This window comes from Camelus dromedarius, chromosome 8 (assembly GCF_036321535.1).
Source record: "Camelus dromedarius isolate mCamDro1 chromosome 8, mCamDro1.pat, whole genome shotgun sequence".
Lineage (NCBI taxonomy): Eukaryota > Metazoa > Chordata > Mammalia > Artiodactyla > Camelidae > Camelus > Camelus dromedarius.
The window spans coordinates 55,778,161-55,794,323 of NC_087443.1; the positions used below are offsets into that span (position 1 = coordinate 55,778,161).

General features: G+C 48.5%; 1 protein-coding gene across 1 annotated transcript in view; it reads right to left on the reverse strand.

Moving 5' to 3' along the window:
• Window positions 1-16,163, reverse strand: part of SLIT1 (slit guidance ligand 1) — a 157,659-nt gene that overhangs the window by 125,414 nt on the left and 16,082 nt on the right. Inside the window, exons 2-4 of the mRNA XM_031461512.2 lie at window positions 12,445-12,516; window positions 10,238-10,309; window positions 4,196-4,267 (exon numbers count right to left, since the gene is read on the reverse strand). Coding sequence (XP_031317372.2) covers window positions 4,196-4,267; window positions 10,238-10,309; window positions 12,445-12,516 — 216 coding nt within the window. The remainder of the gene's footprint in view (window positions 1-4,195; window positions 4,268-10,237; window positions 10,310-12,444; window positions 12,517-16,163) is intronic.

Here is a 16,163-nt window from a genome sequence, read left to right on the forward strand (position 1 = left end):
CTCACGCTCGGGGGCCCTAGGCAGCAAGGCCGGTTCGGTTCCACAGACCTGCTGCCTGGAGAGGACGTGTCACAACAGCGAGGTCACCTTCCTGCTTCGGGTAACTTCCCTATGAGGCAAGACAGATCCATTTTTAACAGCTCTTCATTTCAGCAGAGAATGCCCCCTGCCACTGATGGGGGCTGGGGACCGGGATAGGAAAAGAGGCTTTGTTCTTCTGACCAGTGCTGACAGTTTAATTAAACCCAGCTCGAGACGAGGTCGGCGGGGTCAGGCATTCTTCAATAGGACTCCTGCAGAATATCACATCCACGCCTCTCCAGCCGCCAAGGCCCTGGTAATGAGTTATCCTGGTCCTTACAGCAGGAGTATAAATAAAGGGAAATAGATGCCCTCAGTTGCCCTTAATCACCCACCCCTACCCCTTCCAGGTCCAGTGGAGACACAAAAGGTCAGTCTTCTCAGGACCCATACTGGTTTCAAGGCTAAAAAAGAAGCCCAGTTTCCAGAAGCGGCTTCTGGATGAGGAAGAGAATGCAACTAGAAAGAGGAGGGACTGCAAGGCAGCAGGAGACTCCTCCCCAAATCTGGGAGGACAGGCCCAGGTGGCTGACACTCACGGTGCTCCCCACCCAAATGTGGGTGAAGATTCAGTTTTGCTGCTGTAAGAGAAAGAGGCAGGTTCAAATCTGTGCCTCTAATGGTAACCTTGACCCCTGTGTGCATCCACGAAAACAACATCTTCACATCCTCTTGTAGGTGACTGTCAGGTGATGAAGCTGATTTTAAATCCAGGTAACCTGCCACCAGGGTATAACATCCCCCAGCAGGAGACACGGGTCCACCCAGTCAAGTGTTTGCCCCCTCCCACTCCAAACTGCAGACAGGATGCAGAGGATGCAGGCGGCTTTCAAACAGCAACAGTGATAAACCCTCACCTCCTGGAGAGACAGCGTCCCTCCATCTGTCTTACACAGCCATCACGCCAAGTATTCTCAGCACCTACAAAGGTGCCTGGTCCGTAGGAGACCCTCAGTAAATGGTGGCCAAGTGGGTGGGCTGGTGGATGGGCAGGAAGATGGAAGGGGAGGGGGAATGGGAAGTGGTAAGGGGAGAGGGGAAGGGAGGGTGGGTGAGTAGTAGGGGGATAGATGGGTGTATGGTAGGTTAATAGGTATGTTGGTAGATGCATTAGTGGAGGTTAAATGGGTGGACTTGGTGAGTAAATAAGTGGATGCTTGGATGGGCAGGCAGATGGGTAGGCAGGTGGGACAGTGTTAGATGGGAGGACGTGTGGAAGGAGGAAGGAGGGACGGGTGGATTGACTGGTGGGTTGGTAGATAGGAAAGTGGGAGCACAGATGAGTGGAAGGCTGGCTAGGTGTATGGGAACAGGGGCTAGGTAGCTGGATGGGTAGACGAGGAGGTAGATGGTGTAGGAGGTGCGTAGAGGGTGGATGGGTGAGGGGGTGGGTAGATGATATGGAAGGATGAATTTTAACATCAGACAGACCATGATTCAAATTCAGCTCAGGGCAGGTCACGAACCCTCCAAGCTTACATTTCTTCATCTGTAAAAGGGAAAATTCACCTAACATTTCCTGAGCACCTACTATGTGCTACTGAGTTTACACCTGACATGAGAGTGAGTTATATCTCTCTTTAATCCCTACAACAGCCTATGAGGCATGCATTATCTTTATCTGACAGAAGAGCAAACGGGGCTCAGTGGGGTTCAAGGAAGTGCCCCAACATCATTTACCCAATGTTCACTTTAACTCAGACAACAGAGGCTTTCCATTGCATTTAAAAACTAGGAGGTCTCCTACCATAAAAATAATAAATGCTCCTTACAGAACACCTGGGAAACATAAAAAAGAAAAGGTCACCCAGAAACAACCCCTGTGGGCATTTTGCAGTCACTTCCCTGTGCATGCTTTAGAGAGATTTATTTCCTGATCATGTTGTCAAAACAATTTTGCATCCTGGCTTTGATATCACAGACATTTATCTGCATTACTTTACATCTTTCATAGAGGCCATTTTTGATGATGATATAAATATTTCATCGAGTAGATATCCCATAATTTAGTTAACCATTCTTCCAAAGTTGGACACTTTGGTAATTTTTATATTCTTTTCAATATTCTATACTTCAGCATTCTAAACAATGCCACAGTGAACATGTTTGTGGTTATATTTTATGGACTTTAGGGTCTATCCCCAAATGTGAGATTTCTAGGTCAAGGTTTAAACCCATTTTCAGGCTTTTGATGGTCCCTTTAAGGCCTGGTGTCTAATTCCAACCCTGTCACTAAACTGCTCTGTGGTCCAAGCCAAATCACCTCTCTGGGCTGCCGTTCCTGCACATAGAAAGAAATGGACTGAGTAACCCAGCACCTGAAGACATATTCATGAGAAATAACCGATAACAAGACTGTAACTTCTGGAAGCTACATAGACAAAATCCACTGAAACGTGGGCCACACCACCTGGTGTGCTTTGTGACCACACCTCACCCTGCACATTTGGTCTCTCTCAGACTTGTTTTCATGCTGATTTAGCAAAACAGCCTCTGGTAGAATTTAAAAAAAAAAAAAAAAATCCATGATTTGCTCCAGGTGAAGAGGATTAGTAACGGATCCCCCAGAGCAGAGGGAAGGTCAACAGATGAGAGACCAGAAACACCAAGCCCTGCCTCCCGTCACGCCTCCTCCTGAGGGTGGGCCCCGGAGCATGACTGCACCAGGTGGGGCCACAGCCCCACACCGCTCCTCGGCCCAGGGGTGAGCTCCTGACCGAAGATGGGGAAATCAGATACTTTCCCCAGAAATCTGGGTTGGGACCTGAGACACAAGAAGATCTGAGCTCCAAGGTTGCAGGAAGGGGAAGGGGAGTAAACACAGTGGCCAACTAACGTCATGGCAGAGCTGAGATGCTGCTGATAAACCCAGGACGGACACTGGTTTGCAGGGAGGAGTGGGACAATAAGGTAGATATTCAGGAAGAACTAGAAACATCCCTCACACCCCCAGTCCCAGCTGTGCCTCACTTCCTGGCACAGGGAGCCCATGAGTCTGCTGCTTGTGCCCTTACAATACCTGCCCCCATCACCCCCCACCAGCCTGCGGAGGTCCTTTTTCTGGAACCAGGAGTGCCAGAGTGCCCGTCAGCCAGACAACTGGGAGAGTTAAGAGAGATGTTTTGGAATGCCAGCTGCTCAGGTCAACGGGTTGGGGGTGGTGGTAAGGCAAAGAATGTTAGCAAATAAGTCTTTAAGCATTTGCTCCTGCATCCTTCCCTATAACCATCCTCAAGGGGAAAAATCCAGAGCCCAGACACCAGGGACAAACAACCAGCTCAATAAAGTGGCCTGTGGAATTCTTTCCCCCCAGAAGGTGCCCTTTCTGAGATGGCCTGAACTGGAGGGACATCAGGAAGTACTGGCCCTGGTCATGATCTCACGTCAACATGAGGAGCTGTGTGGGGCTGTGGCACCTCCCGGTGCAGTCATGCCCTGGGGCCCACCCTCGGTTGGGGGGCGAAGATTAAAGAACCATTTGCTAAGGAGAGGCAGAAGAGATTCCTTAGATAGTCTCTAAGGTCCTGTCCTACCCAAAAGCTCACAAAATGAAATGTTCAGTAGAACTATCACAGACATATTTGGTAAATCACAGAGCAGCAGAATTAGCCACTACCTTTTAAACTTGAAATAAATACATTTACAGCAAATAAAAGTATGACTTTGTGCCACAGTCAATAAGCTCGCAGAACTCACTGCTCTGAGCCGAAAATAGAAATGGATCCAAGAAGGGCTTACTTGAACAAATAAATATCCTACCCAAGGCAGAGAGATGCATAAGAACGGTCCTCCCTATACAGTCTGGCATCACGGCAGAGCAGCGTGCCCACCCCCAGAACATCCCCACACCACACTGTCAGAGGCAGCACTTGGAACTGGACAGACTGCTTATCTGTCAAGTGCTCCCCATGGAGCTATGCCCCGTCCAGCACCTTCCTACAGAAAGGACCTGGCCTTTGATGCCCTGAATGATGCCTGCCAGGTGAGAAGCATGGGGGTCACCATCACAGGAGAGTCCAGGCCCCACTGACCACACACCACCCCGCACCCCCGGCCCCAACAGGGTGAGGGATAAGACCACAGAGAGCAATTTCTTCCATGGAGTGTTACTCACAGCCTCGACAGAGCCTGGTTATTCTGGAATAGCAGTTCTGGTAACGTGTGCAGCTGGTTCCGGTTGAGTCGTCTAAAAAAAGAGAAGAGAGAAAAATTAAATTAAATTTAAAAAAAAATTTAAAGGCGGGGGTAGCTCAGTGGTAGAGGGCATGCTGAGAATGCACTAGGTCCTGGGTTCAATCCCCAGTACCTCCAATAAAAATAAATAAATAAAGATTAAAAAGAGAAGAGAGGAAAAGTTGGAAATGCCCAACTAGTACAGAAAATCCAACGGATTTGTCAGAAAGCGCTGGATTCAGAGACAGAGAGCCCAGCGTTCAAATCCTAACAGAGTCCCTGTGTAACCCCAAGGAGTCACCTTCTCTGGGCCTCAGTTTCTTCATCTACAAAGTGAGAATTCTGCCATCCAACACTTTGGGAGGATAAGAAAAGAATATCTCTGAAAGCCCCTCAGCCGCGGACCAGACACGTCTTGGGCAGTCAGTAAATAGAGTCTTTCCTTCCATTATTCCCTCCCATACCCACCATCGTCATCACTTCAATTTTGTGATCTATAAGGCACAGATTCAAATATTATCTCAGTTTGTGAGCTGGACACCTGACTACCCTTGAACTGTGAGATATACCCTAACGGGGTAGGACTGGCCATATGGTTCTGATTCATTATTACTTTCGTCCACATTTGGCTCAGTGGTGACTCAGCTTTTTTTATTGTTTGCTCTAGGTCTTTTTTCCAAATGAAAATGGCTTTTTTTACTATTTATGAAAATGCATGCTTAATGTTTTTTAAAAGCCTCAAATAATATAAGAAAAATACTTGGCCACCTGCATTTTTCTCACTCGACAATTTGTGGATGTCTTTCCATGCCAAACAATAGAGAAAGTCCCCTTTATTTTTAATAATTTTGTTTTTTATATGTCCATCATTTTTAATTCCTCTATTGGTGGGCAAACAACTATCCTGTATTATAGACACAGGCAGAAGTGGGAAGCCTGGTTCTGGAACGTGGCCTGCCGAGACAATGCAGAAAGGACTCGAAAGGCAGGAAGGAAGGCCAGGAAGGCAGTGAAATCTGACCAGACTCATCTCGCCACCTTAGGCAACCAATTCTCTGACACTAGAGTGTAGGACTCAAGCCTATCTGGGGATGTGACACCTATAACATATGAAACCGTGGTACTCACACTGTGTCCATGGACCACATGCAGGCGCATCACCTGGGACCTGGTAAGAGCTGAGCTATGCAGGGCTATCCCAGACCTGTTGACTTAGGCTCTGCATTTTAACCAGATCCCAAGTGATCTGTGTGCATGTCAAGGTTGGAGAAGCACTGGTGCAAAATGCAGCCCCCCGCCCTCCAGTCTACAGCACACTTTGAGTCTCACACAACCATCTCCTTGAACAGTTCTAGACAAAATAAACCAACTAGGCAAAAGCTTTCGTTTGCTGGGAGGGAGGAAGAAATATAATTCAACGAGGCCAGCAGTAACTGGTCTGTGGTTACCTCCTAGGAGGTCACCTTTCATCTGATATGTGAAATATGCGATACCATTTTCTAGCAAGGTACACTCAGAGTTGCAATTTTAGACCAGCTGGAAGAAGTTTACTCTAAAGGGTGGGCTCCCAGGGAAACACATCATTGCCTAGGGAAAAAAAGGGACCACTGGTATAATCCTTAAAGCAAGAGGAGTAGACATCAGATGACTCCAAGTTCCTTAACCTCGTCCAATAAATTAATCCTGTATTTACACTGCCTGGTAATCATTGGGCTTCATTTTGTTTTGTTTTCCCCTAAGACTTTCTCATTTTTCCAGCTTTGATTTCTGAAAAACACTTAAGAGGAAAAGGGATTCAATAGCTAGTTTAAAGTGTAAAATCAAAGGACACCAAAGAGGGACCCAGCAGGGTGAGGGGCCTGCAGGAAGCTAAGGATAACGACAGAAGGAGTGACTACCAGCCCTAAGCAGCCCTTACTCTGCGCCAGGAGCAGGAGAGAAGCTTTATACACACTACCTTACCAGCGGGGGCAAAGCAGAATGAAAAGGTGGGTTTCCTTCTCAAAGAAAGCACCACAGTGCACATCCCCTCCTGTCTCCTCCCTGCAACAACCCGAGAGGAAGTTTTGAGCACCACACAGCTGGGCTCTCAGGTTCTCAGAATATGTTTGTTGACTTTGCTGAGCTGTTTCTTTGATACTTTAGGGAGCTGGGATGCCCGGAGGTGACTGACTCACCCAAGTCAAAACTGAGTACAGAGGTGGATGCTGAAGATTCTCTAGCCAGACTGTTTCCAACGGCCTTCTAAAAATCTCACTCCAATTTCAAGAAACTAAAATGAAAAATCATGAGCAAGGTATATGTGTGTGGTTTAGGTGAGGAAAATAATACAGAACTCCAATCAGCATCTCATGCTAAAAAGAAAGACCTTGGCAAAAAAAAAAAAAAAAAAAAAAAGGAGGTGGGAGGGTCTATAAGGAGGGTACATGTTTTGACATAAAATGAAATATTTATAGTATGTGTGGTTTTTATGACTCCCCACTGTATCCAACTTTTGTGATTAACTGATCCACCACTGGTCTCCAGAGCAGAGGGTGCTGCCGTCCACAGCCAGCATCAGGCACCCCCAGGGACAGAGCAGTCACACATCCCAGTAACTTGCCCACTATGCAGTTGTTGGTGACCCATCCTGGAATAAAGGAATTAGAAAAGGACAGAAGGGACAAAGTCTGCAGTGACACGACATGACTCAAAATCGCCATTCCTGGGGTGGCAGCGGCAGGTGTGATGTGGGGCCCAGTCACATGTAGGCTCCTGCCCACCTTTTCTCCTCCCCCAGGGCATGGCTGCCCAGGAACCGGATGGGTTAGGTCCAAATCAGCCCCCCATAGCCAGGTCATGGACATGCATTTTGTTCTGAGCCTTTTAAAGAAAACAAACACTGGACTAATTATCTGTTCTCACTTTGTGCTCCTTACAGCTCAGTGTTAGGCCTGGAGGAGGAAAAATGCATCTTGGTTTTTCTCCAGGCTACAGGAAGGCAATGCGACAACCACACTCTTTCCTCTTTATTTAATACCTTATTTTCTTTGAAGTAAAAGAGAAAGTGAGGTATTAGGTCATAGCCATTACGAACTCAGGCTTTGGAGGCAAAATGAACCAGGTTCTAATTCCCTCTTCTGCACTTAATCACTTAATAATCATTTAATAAGACAAGTGCCTTAACTTCTGTGCATCTCTGTTTCTCATCTGTAAGATGCCACTGACCTCAGTGTTGTTTTAAGGATTAAATGAGATATTGGAGGACAAAGAGCTTATTGTGGTGCCTGGCGATCAATAGTAGCTATTCACAGAACGAGAACAAATAACTCTAAAGTTTATATGGAATCACAAAAGACCCAGAATTGCCACAGCAATAGTAAAGAAAAAGAACAAAGCTGGAGGAATAACCCTCTCAGACTTCAGACAATAGTAGAGAGCTACAGTAATCAAAACAGACATATGGATCAATGGAACAGAACAGAGAGCCCAGAAATAAAACCACAGACCTACGGTCAATTAATCTTTGACAAAGGAGGCAAGAATACACAATGAAGAAAAGACAGTCTCTTCAGCAAGTGGTGTTGGGAAAACTGGACAGCCACATGTAAATCAATGAAGTTAGAACACTCCCTCACACCATACACAAAAATAAACTCAAAATGGCTTAAAGACTTAAATAAAAAACAAGACACGATAAACCTCCTAAAAGAGAATATAGGCAAAACATTCTCTGACATAAATCTTAGCAATGGTCTCCTAAGGCAGTCTACCCAGGCAATAGAAATAAAAGCAAAAATAAACAAATGGAACCTAATTAAACTTATAAGCTTTTGCACAGCAAAGCAAACTGTAAGCAAAACAAAATGACAACCTACAGAATGGGAGAAGATATTTGCAAATGATGTGACTGATAAAGGTTTAATTTCCAGAATATATAAACAGCTCATACAACTTAATAACAAAAAAAAAACCAAACAACCCAATCCAAAAATGGGCAGAAGAGCAACTCTAAACAAGCAATTTTCCAGTGAAGACGTACAAATGGCCAATAGGCACATGAAAAAATGCTCAATATTGCTAATTAACAGAGAAATGCAAATCAAAACTATAATGAGGTATCACCTTACACCAATCAGAATGGCCATCATTAAAAAGTCCACAAATGATAAATGCTGGAGAGGCTGTGGAGAAAAGGGAACCTTCCTACACTGCTGGTGGGAATGTAGTTTGGTGGAGCCATTATGGAAAACAGTATGGAGATTCCTCAAAAAACTAGACATAGACTTACCATATGATCCAGCAATCCCATTCCTGGGCAAGTATCTGGAGGGAACTCTAATTCGAAAAGATACTTGCACCCCAATGTTCACAGCCAAGACATGGAAGCAACCTAAATGTCCATCAACAGATGACTGGATAAAGAAGTTGTAGTATATTTATACAATGGAATACTACTCAGTGATTAAAAAAAAAGAATAAAATAATGCCATTTGCAGCAACATGGATGGACCTGGAGACCGTCATTCTAAGTGAGGTAAGCCAGAAAGAGAAAGAAAAATACCATATGATATCACTCATGTGTGGAATTTTTTTTAAAAAAAGAAAAAAAGAGAAGACACTAATGAACTCATCTACAAAACAGAGACAGACTCACAGACATAGTAAACAATCTTATGGTTACCAGGGGAAAGGGGGTGGGAAGGGATAAATTTGGGAGTTTGAGATTTGCAAATGGTAACCACTATATATAAAAACAGATAAAAAACAAATTTCTTCTTATAGCACAGGGAACTATATTCAGTATCTTGTAATAACCTTTAATGAAAAAGAATTATGAAAATGAATATATGTATATATATGCACGACTGGGACATTAGGCTGTACACCAGAGACTGACACATTGTAACTGACTATACTTCAATTTAAAAAATAGTAGCTGTAATTATCATTATAAACTCATTGTGAGAAAAATCCATAAATAAGAAAAGCACAAAGAATAAAATTAAAGTTGGCTGTTTTCCCACCACTCAATGCAGTGAGTCAATGGTCTCAATTATTTTCCTCCTCCTGTATTCTGTACACATACAAGCTGATTTTATTTACACAAATGTCACTTTCTGCCTTTTCCACTTCATGTTATTTTGTGAACACATTCCCATGACCTCAGTAGTTCTTCAAACATGTGATTTTATATCTTATATCTCCCCAGAATGGCTGTTTCCAATTTTTGTACTGTATTTAAATAATGTACAATGAATATCCTGACATATAAATTTTTAGCCATGCTCTCTGATTATTTCCATAAAATAAAATGGACCTTCTGGTTCAAAGGGCATGACCTTAGAACTCTTGACACCCACAGCCAAACGAAAGCAGAAAAATGAGGCTGGTGACTACCACGAACATGAGTGCCCATCACCTACCTCATCCATACCACATTCGCTTTTTTTTATTATTATTATTGCCAATCTGAAATGCAAAACTGATCAAGACCCATTTTTCAAATTCAAAAGCCCCATAAGAAACAAACCATGCAAATCAGAAAACGCTACCTCCCAGTTTTGTGCCCCAAGCACCCGAGAAACTGCTCCTGGGGTTTCCCTGTATTTAGTCCCCTGGCCACCCCAGTGCTTCCTTTAAGGTCACACAAATCAATGAACAGTGGTTATGCCTGGCGTATAAGATTACAGGAGGAGATTTCACTTCCTCTGTACTGTATGGACTTTTTGCCATAATGTATTCTCAGGGAAAAACAACAAAGATCGCTGTATTTAGAATGCGGGGTGAGGACCACTCCAGCTTTCTCTTTGCCATTATCTCACGATACGTTGCAACCCCTTCCACAGCTGCAGCTGCCCCTGGCCCCGTCAGCAGGCAGGAGGCAGGCTGGGCGTGCAGCCCTGACCCTGAGCACCCTTCCTTACCGCCTGGCTCAGCCTGCTCACCTCCCCCGGGCACCAGCCCCCACCGCCCCGCTGAGCCTGCGCCCGTGGATACTCACAGCCGCTCCAGCTCCTTCATGTCGTCGAAAGCCCCCCGTTCCACCACTCCAATCTGGTTCTCCATCAGCTGCCTGGGGAAGTAAAGAGACAAAGACAGCTTGGGATGGTGGGCCAGGACTCCTAGAAACAGCTGGCACGAGGGAGTGAAACAGGAGCACAGCCTGAGACGCACACAGACCCGCAGCCTGGGCCGAACCGACAAAACCTCCTCCCAGCCTTGCAGATTCCCTACACAGGCTCCTCAGCACAGCCAACCCCGACAGACAGCACGATGTGCTTCCGGCCCTACCCTCTTTGACCCTCTGGAGGGCCTGCACGGCAGAGGCACAGGGTACCACAGCACCGGGCCATCGCTCCTAAGGCATGCTCAGGGAAGCCCGCACCCAGGCAGAAGGCAGCAGGGGCTGGCTCTGGGTGCACATGCCCTCCTCCAGCCCAAAGGGCTGGTGTCCAGAGGGCAGAGCAGTGGGGATCAGCCGGTAGCGGCAGGAGAGGAGCCTGTGCCAACTCGGCACAGTCCACACAGGCAGCAAACACATTCTGCAGTTGGCAGACAACACCCCCTCTGCCTGTGCCCCAACTCCGCCTGGTCTCATCTGCCAACAGACCCACCTGACTCTGGGGGACTCTGTACCCCCTCACCAACAATGCGCCCTGAAACCCAGAGCATCCAGCGGGCGGGGCAGCATTTTTCAGCATATAGACCACTTGCTGAGTGGAAACTTTTGAGATCTTTCTCCCTGTGTTTTCCCTCCCTACTCTCAGGCAGGTGGCTTATGTGCGCCCACAAGGACCTCAGACAAGGTCTGGGGCAGGGCAGGGGGCAGAAGCGGCCACCAGACACTCCTCTTCCTCTGCTTTATTTCCAAAAACCTGTGCTATTGGGGAGCCTCCTCTAGAGGCCAGTGGTTCTGGAGAAGCAGAGACATCTTCCCCAGCGACTGACAGCTACAACCCCAGAGAGGATCAACTACAGTGTTCCCAGCTCCTCCAAAGAACTTCTGAGCTGCAAAATCAGTAGTTCTGGAAGAACTGAGGCCCCAAGGCCCCTGCATTACCCTGGGAGTAGGGAACGAGGGACCCTATGATTGTCTGATATTGTTTCTCCTGCCAGCCAGATGGGATGGGGGCTGAAAGTCAAAATCGAGTTGAAGCAAAGAAAATAAAGAAATGCCATTCTTCCCTGCACACCTGACTTTGTGGGCTGAGATGTCCCCACACCAGAAGGTATGCATGTGGGTGGGGCTGCCTCTGCACCCTACGATCAGCAGAGTAGGAGGGGATGAAGGGACCCACTCCTTCCCCTCGCTCTCACCCCTGCCCAGCCTGACAACGCAGGAGCCAAGGAGGGCTCTTTTCCTGGCTGGTGGCCAACAGAGCCATGCCTGCCACCTCCAGTATCTGCCACTGTCAGGCACCTGAGGGGAGTCACCTCTGTCCTCAACTGCCCCCAGTGACCTCCTCCTCGAGTCAGGGGGTCTGTGGCCTTGCTGAAAAGTCTTTCTGGGGCATAAGTTCAAAAGAACAGTGGAGGCTGTTATAGACTGAATTGTGTCGCCCCCCTCCCTAAAACTCATACAGTGAAGCCCTCACCCCTAGTGTGACAGTGTTGGAGATAAGGCCTGAAGGTAGGTAATTAGGGCTAAATGAGGTCGTAAGGCTGGGACCCTAATCTGATAGGACTGGTGTCCTCATAAGACGAGGAAGCAACACCAGAGAGCCCTCTCTGTGCACACACAGAGGAAAGGCCACGTGAGGACACAGCAGGAAGGTGGCCAGGAAGAGAGGCTCCCACAAACCATCGGGACCTTGATCTTAGACTTCCAGCCTCCAGAGGTGTGAGAAAATCCATTTCTATTGTTTAAGCCACCCAGTCTGCAGTCTTTCGTTATGGCCGCCCAAGCAGACCTGGTCTTCCCTCAGCCCTGGAAACAGCCAATGGACAAGGTAGTCCCATGTGCCCAGGTCCCGCCAGGCAGTGCCCACTGGTGCCCACTCCATGCCCAGTTTTCTCAGCCATGAGGGAGGCAGTGGCCACTCCAGGTCAGGATTCACCATCACCTCCACTCACCCATTACGGCCTCCCAAGACTGACTCCACAGGGGAGGGGCCCAGCTGGCCTACAACCCCCGACCCACGGCCAGGGGTCTGTGAGGGTGGGGGCAGGAGAAAGGTTAGAGCAGCGGCGGCAGCATCCCATACTCACAGCACCCGCAGCTGCTTGAGTCCCACAAAGTCATTCTTATGGATCCGAGTGATGTTGTTGCCATTGAGTTCCCTGGTGGAGGAAAGGGGAGAAGGAAATGGTGAGCTGGCCAGGGTGGGTCTCCAGGTCAGGGGCTCGCCTCCAGGCTCTCTCTTCTTGTGACTCAAGTCACTCACCTCCCAATGGGGCTGCGTGCCTCCCAGCCAAGCCCCGGGACCCCCAAGCCTGTGTCGTCCTAACAAGCTGGGACTGCTTTGCAGCAGACATTCAACCAACAGCAACGCACAGGGCACAGGCTCACTGCCAAGAGGACTGCAGAACCCCAAAACATGGCTTTGGCCCTGAAAGAGCTCAGTCTAGTTGGATAGACGAGACAGTCACACAGGAAAGAATTTGGAAACTAGCCAATTAGAGAAGCTCTTCAGGTGGAATCCTCGCTGAGCCTCACTTTCCCCATCTATAAAATGGGAATAATAACTGTCTACTTCATAGGATTAGCATGAGGCATAAACAAGTAAAGAGCATGGCCAGCACTTGGAAAGGGCCCCCGTGGGGACACAGATGCCATCATCTGGTGGCACTGGCTCCTACGAGCTGTCTATATTCTGAAAGGCAGGCCACTCCAGGGATCAGGCACCCCTCTCCCGAGAAGGTCCTTCCACTGAGCCATACACAGCAGAATCTCACTCGGGCCCAGCTCCAAACCCAGGTGCCACCTCCGCATCTAACCTGTCTCCCTGTGCATCCCCGCGTTCACAGCCACACAGCCTCCTCCACTTTCTCACCATCTTCACGGTCCCCCACATGCCTAGCAACAACCTAACTGCCCCCACCCCCAACACACACACACACACACCACTGTACCTGCAGCCCAGTCTCCTCACTTACCAACTGTGGTGAAAGATTGCAGGTGTAGCTACCACCCCAACCCAAATCCAAGCTACTTTGAAAAAGAGCAAATTCCCTTTCCTAAAAGTGTTTGGGAATTGTGTTTGGCCCAGATGATGTTCTGGAGTTGCTCCCACTAAGAACAACCTATGTTCTTGGTTTCCACACACTCTGGGAAACCAGGTTTTGTGTATATCCTCATGAGATGCCGGAAGGTGGTTACTGCGGCCGTCTTACAGATGAGGAAAGAGTGGCTCACAGAGGTGAGGTGCCCTCCCGAGGTCACCAGCTGGTAAATCACAGAGCAGGGATCTGGACCCGGGGCAGTCTGATCCTAGGGCCCAGGCTTCTCCCACCAGGCAGGCTGTCTCCACAAGTTGACAAGCCAATAATTCACTCAGCTCATCCCTCTCTCTGCCCTTCCCCTGGGCCTGGCTCCTGATCCTTCAGAGCAGCTGGAAAAACTCATCCCCTGCTCTTCATCTCTCTTTTAATAGGATCTCTCAGAGGGGCTTGAGGCCTCTCCAAGGTAACGGGGCCACTGATGAGAGCCCCAGCCTGAGCCACTTCCCATCCTAAATGCAGGGAGGACAGCTTCTCCATGCGAGACAGGCTCTTTTCAATGCAAAGCTCTTTTTTTGTTGAACTAAATGTTCTTCCCTGAAGCAGCCACCTCTGAGCCTCTCTTTGCTGCACCCCAATCTGCTCCTTCTGCAACACGATCGTGCTTCAAAAACAATGAGAACGTCATCTCGAAGCCCTAAAAACTGCTTGTTCTCCACCTATGATTTTGACTGGTATAAAGGATCCCTTCAGTTGGATATGTCATGTTACTGGGCATGCCCTGATTCCCTGACCCTGGAACATCTGGGCTGTGTTGACATTGTTCAATTACAAACACCACCACATAAAGCTCAGTGGGCATTTAGGAGGAATACGTTGCTAGAAGATGACTCAGTCAAAGGTCATGAAAAACCTCATGAATTTTACAATCATCCACTCATTCCTTCTCATGGCAACCATGGTTCATAAGGCAATTGACTACAATAATTATTCAATTCTCAGGTGGCAAAACTGAGGCACAGACAAACGTTAAGACTAGTCTGAACAAGGCAGGGTCCACATGGAACTCGGAATCCCGAGGATGGAATTCCTATGAGGTGGGCGGGGGTGGAGGCGGAGGGCTCACAGGGATTTGTGATGCTGCTCTCATTTACCTGCCTCTCTCCTCACCTTTGGCACCAGGCTCCACCGTGCAGACTCTGGGACACATTCCTTAGCCCATCAGTAGATTCCAGCCCCTCCTCCTCACTTCCTGCACCCCACTCCACCCCAACTCAAGAAGAGACCGGGGACAAACAGGAGGAGGAGGACAATGGTGCAGACACCAAAGCAAATATAGCCCCTCACTCAATGTCTATGGAGGCCCAAGCCCCCCAGCCCCAGCCTCCCCCATCAGCCTTGCTCTCTAACCCGGAGCTAAGCTAAGCGCCTCCTCTCAGGGGAGAGCCCTTGAGAAGGCAGCCAGGAGGCAGAGGCAGCTCTCATCAGGCTCCAAGGTCCAGGACTGCAGCTTAAGGAGTCATTATTGCCACTTAAGCTGAGAGAGTGGCCTCCACTGTCCCCACCCTCTCCCCTCAGCCGGGCAGCCCACCGGGATCGAGTTTCCAACCTGGCCCCGCCACTTCCCCTCGAACCTTCAGCACAGGCTGCTGGAATGAGGCAAGGAGGTCATTTTTCTCCAGTGCCTGATTCCTCCAACAGGTGGTCCTTGAGCGTTGCCATGGAGACCCCTCCCCAGCAAGCCTCCTGGGAAAACTGGAGAAACTGCTGTGACCCCCAGACCTTTGCAGCCAGAGCAGCCAAGTGGAGTGGGCCCTCTGGGGCAATTCTCTGCCTCGCTTCTCAGGAAGAAGCCAGGATCCACCACTTCCCTGGGCTCCCTGAAGTTTTCTCCACCAGAGCCCTTATCTACCACTTCTCCTTACTGAGTACCTACCATGTGCAGGCTCTGAGCTCAACTCCAAGCATGCTTCATCTCATTTCACCCGCACAGTAACCTATCAGGTGAGTCACATTCTCTCCATCTTGTGGATGAGGAAACTGAGGCACAGATCGGTGAAGCAATTTGCCCAGTGCCACACAGCTCCAAAGTGGTGGGTCCGGGACCAAATACTCCCAGGCTGATGTGAGTCTTTCCGCTTCATTACGACGCCTTGTGTTGCTGGGCTCTGCTGAGCCTACCCCTCACCCTGAGCAATTATGCGTAGGACAGAGCTGAGAAACTACTTGGCTGCTTTAGATAAAACACACTCGGGCCCCGTAATAAGACAGTGTGCCCTGTCCACGCAACAATATTCGGGCAGCTCCCAGCTGCCTGAGGTAAGTGTGCTCTGAGTGGCTAAGAGCTTGGGCTTTAGAGCTGGACTGTCTGGCTTCAAATTTCTGCTCTACCATCACTAGCTATGTGACCCTGGGTGCAATATTTAATTTCTCTGTGCCTTGGTTTCCCCATTTGTAAAATGAGGATAATGATAGTACCCACCTCCTAGAGATGTGGCGAGGTTTAAGTGACTTAAGTATTTCTAAAGCACCAAGAGCAGTGGCTGGCACACGTAAGTGCTCTCTACCAGTATTACCTGCTGCGATCACTTTCACTACTACTACCACCATTGTTGTTGTTGTATCCCTCGGGGACCTTGGCACCACCAGCAGGGTGGTGTCCCAGGCTCAGCTCAGGCAGGTGCCAGGATGGCTGGGTCACACTCAGCAGGGAGGAGCCAGCTACTCCTGCCCAGCAGGCCCCAGGATGCTGAGGCCCAGGGAAGACG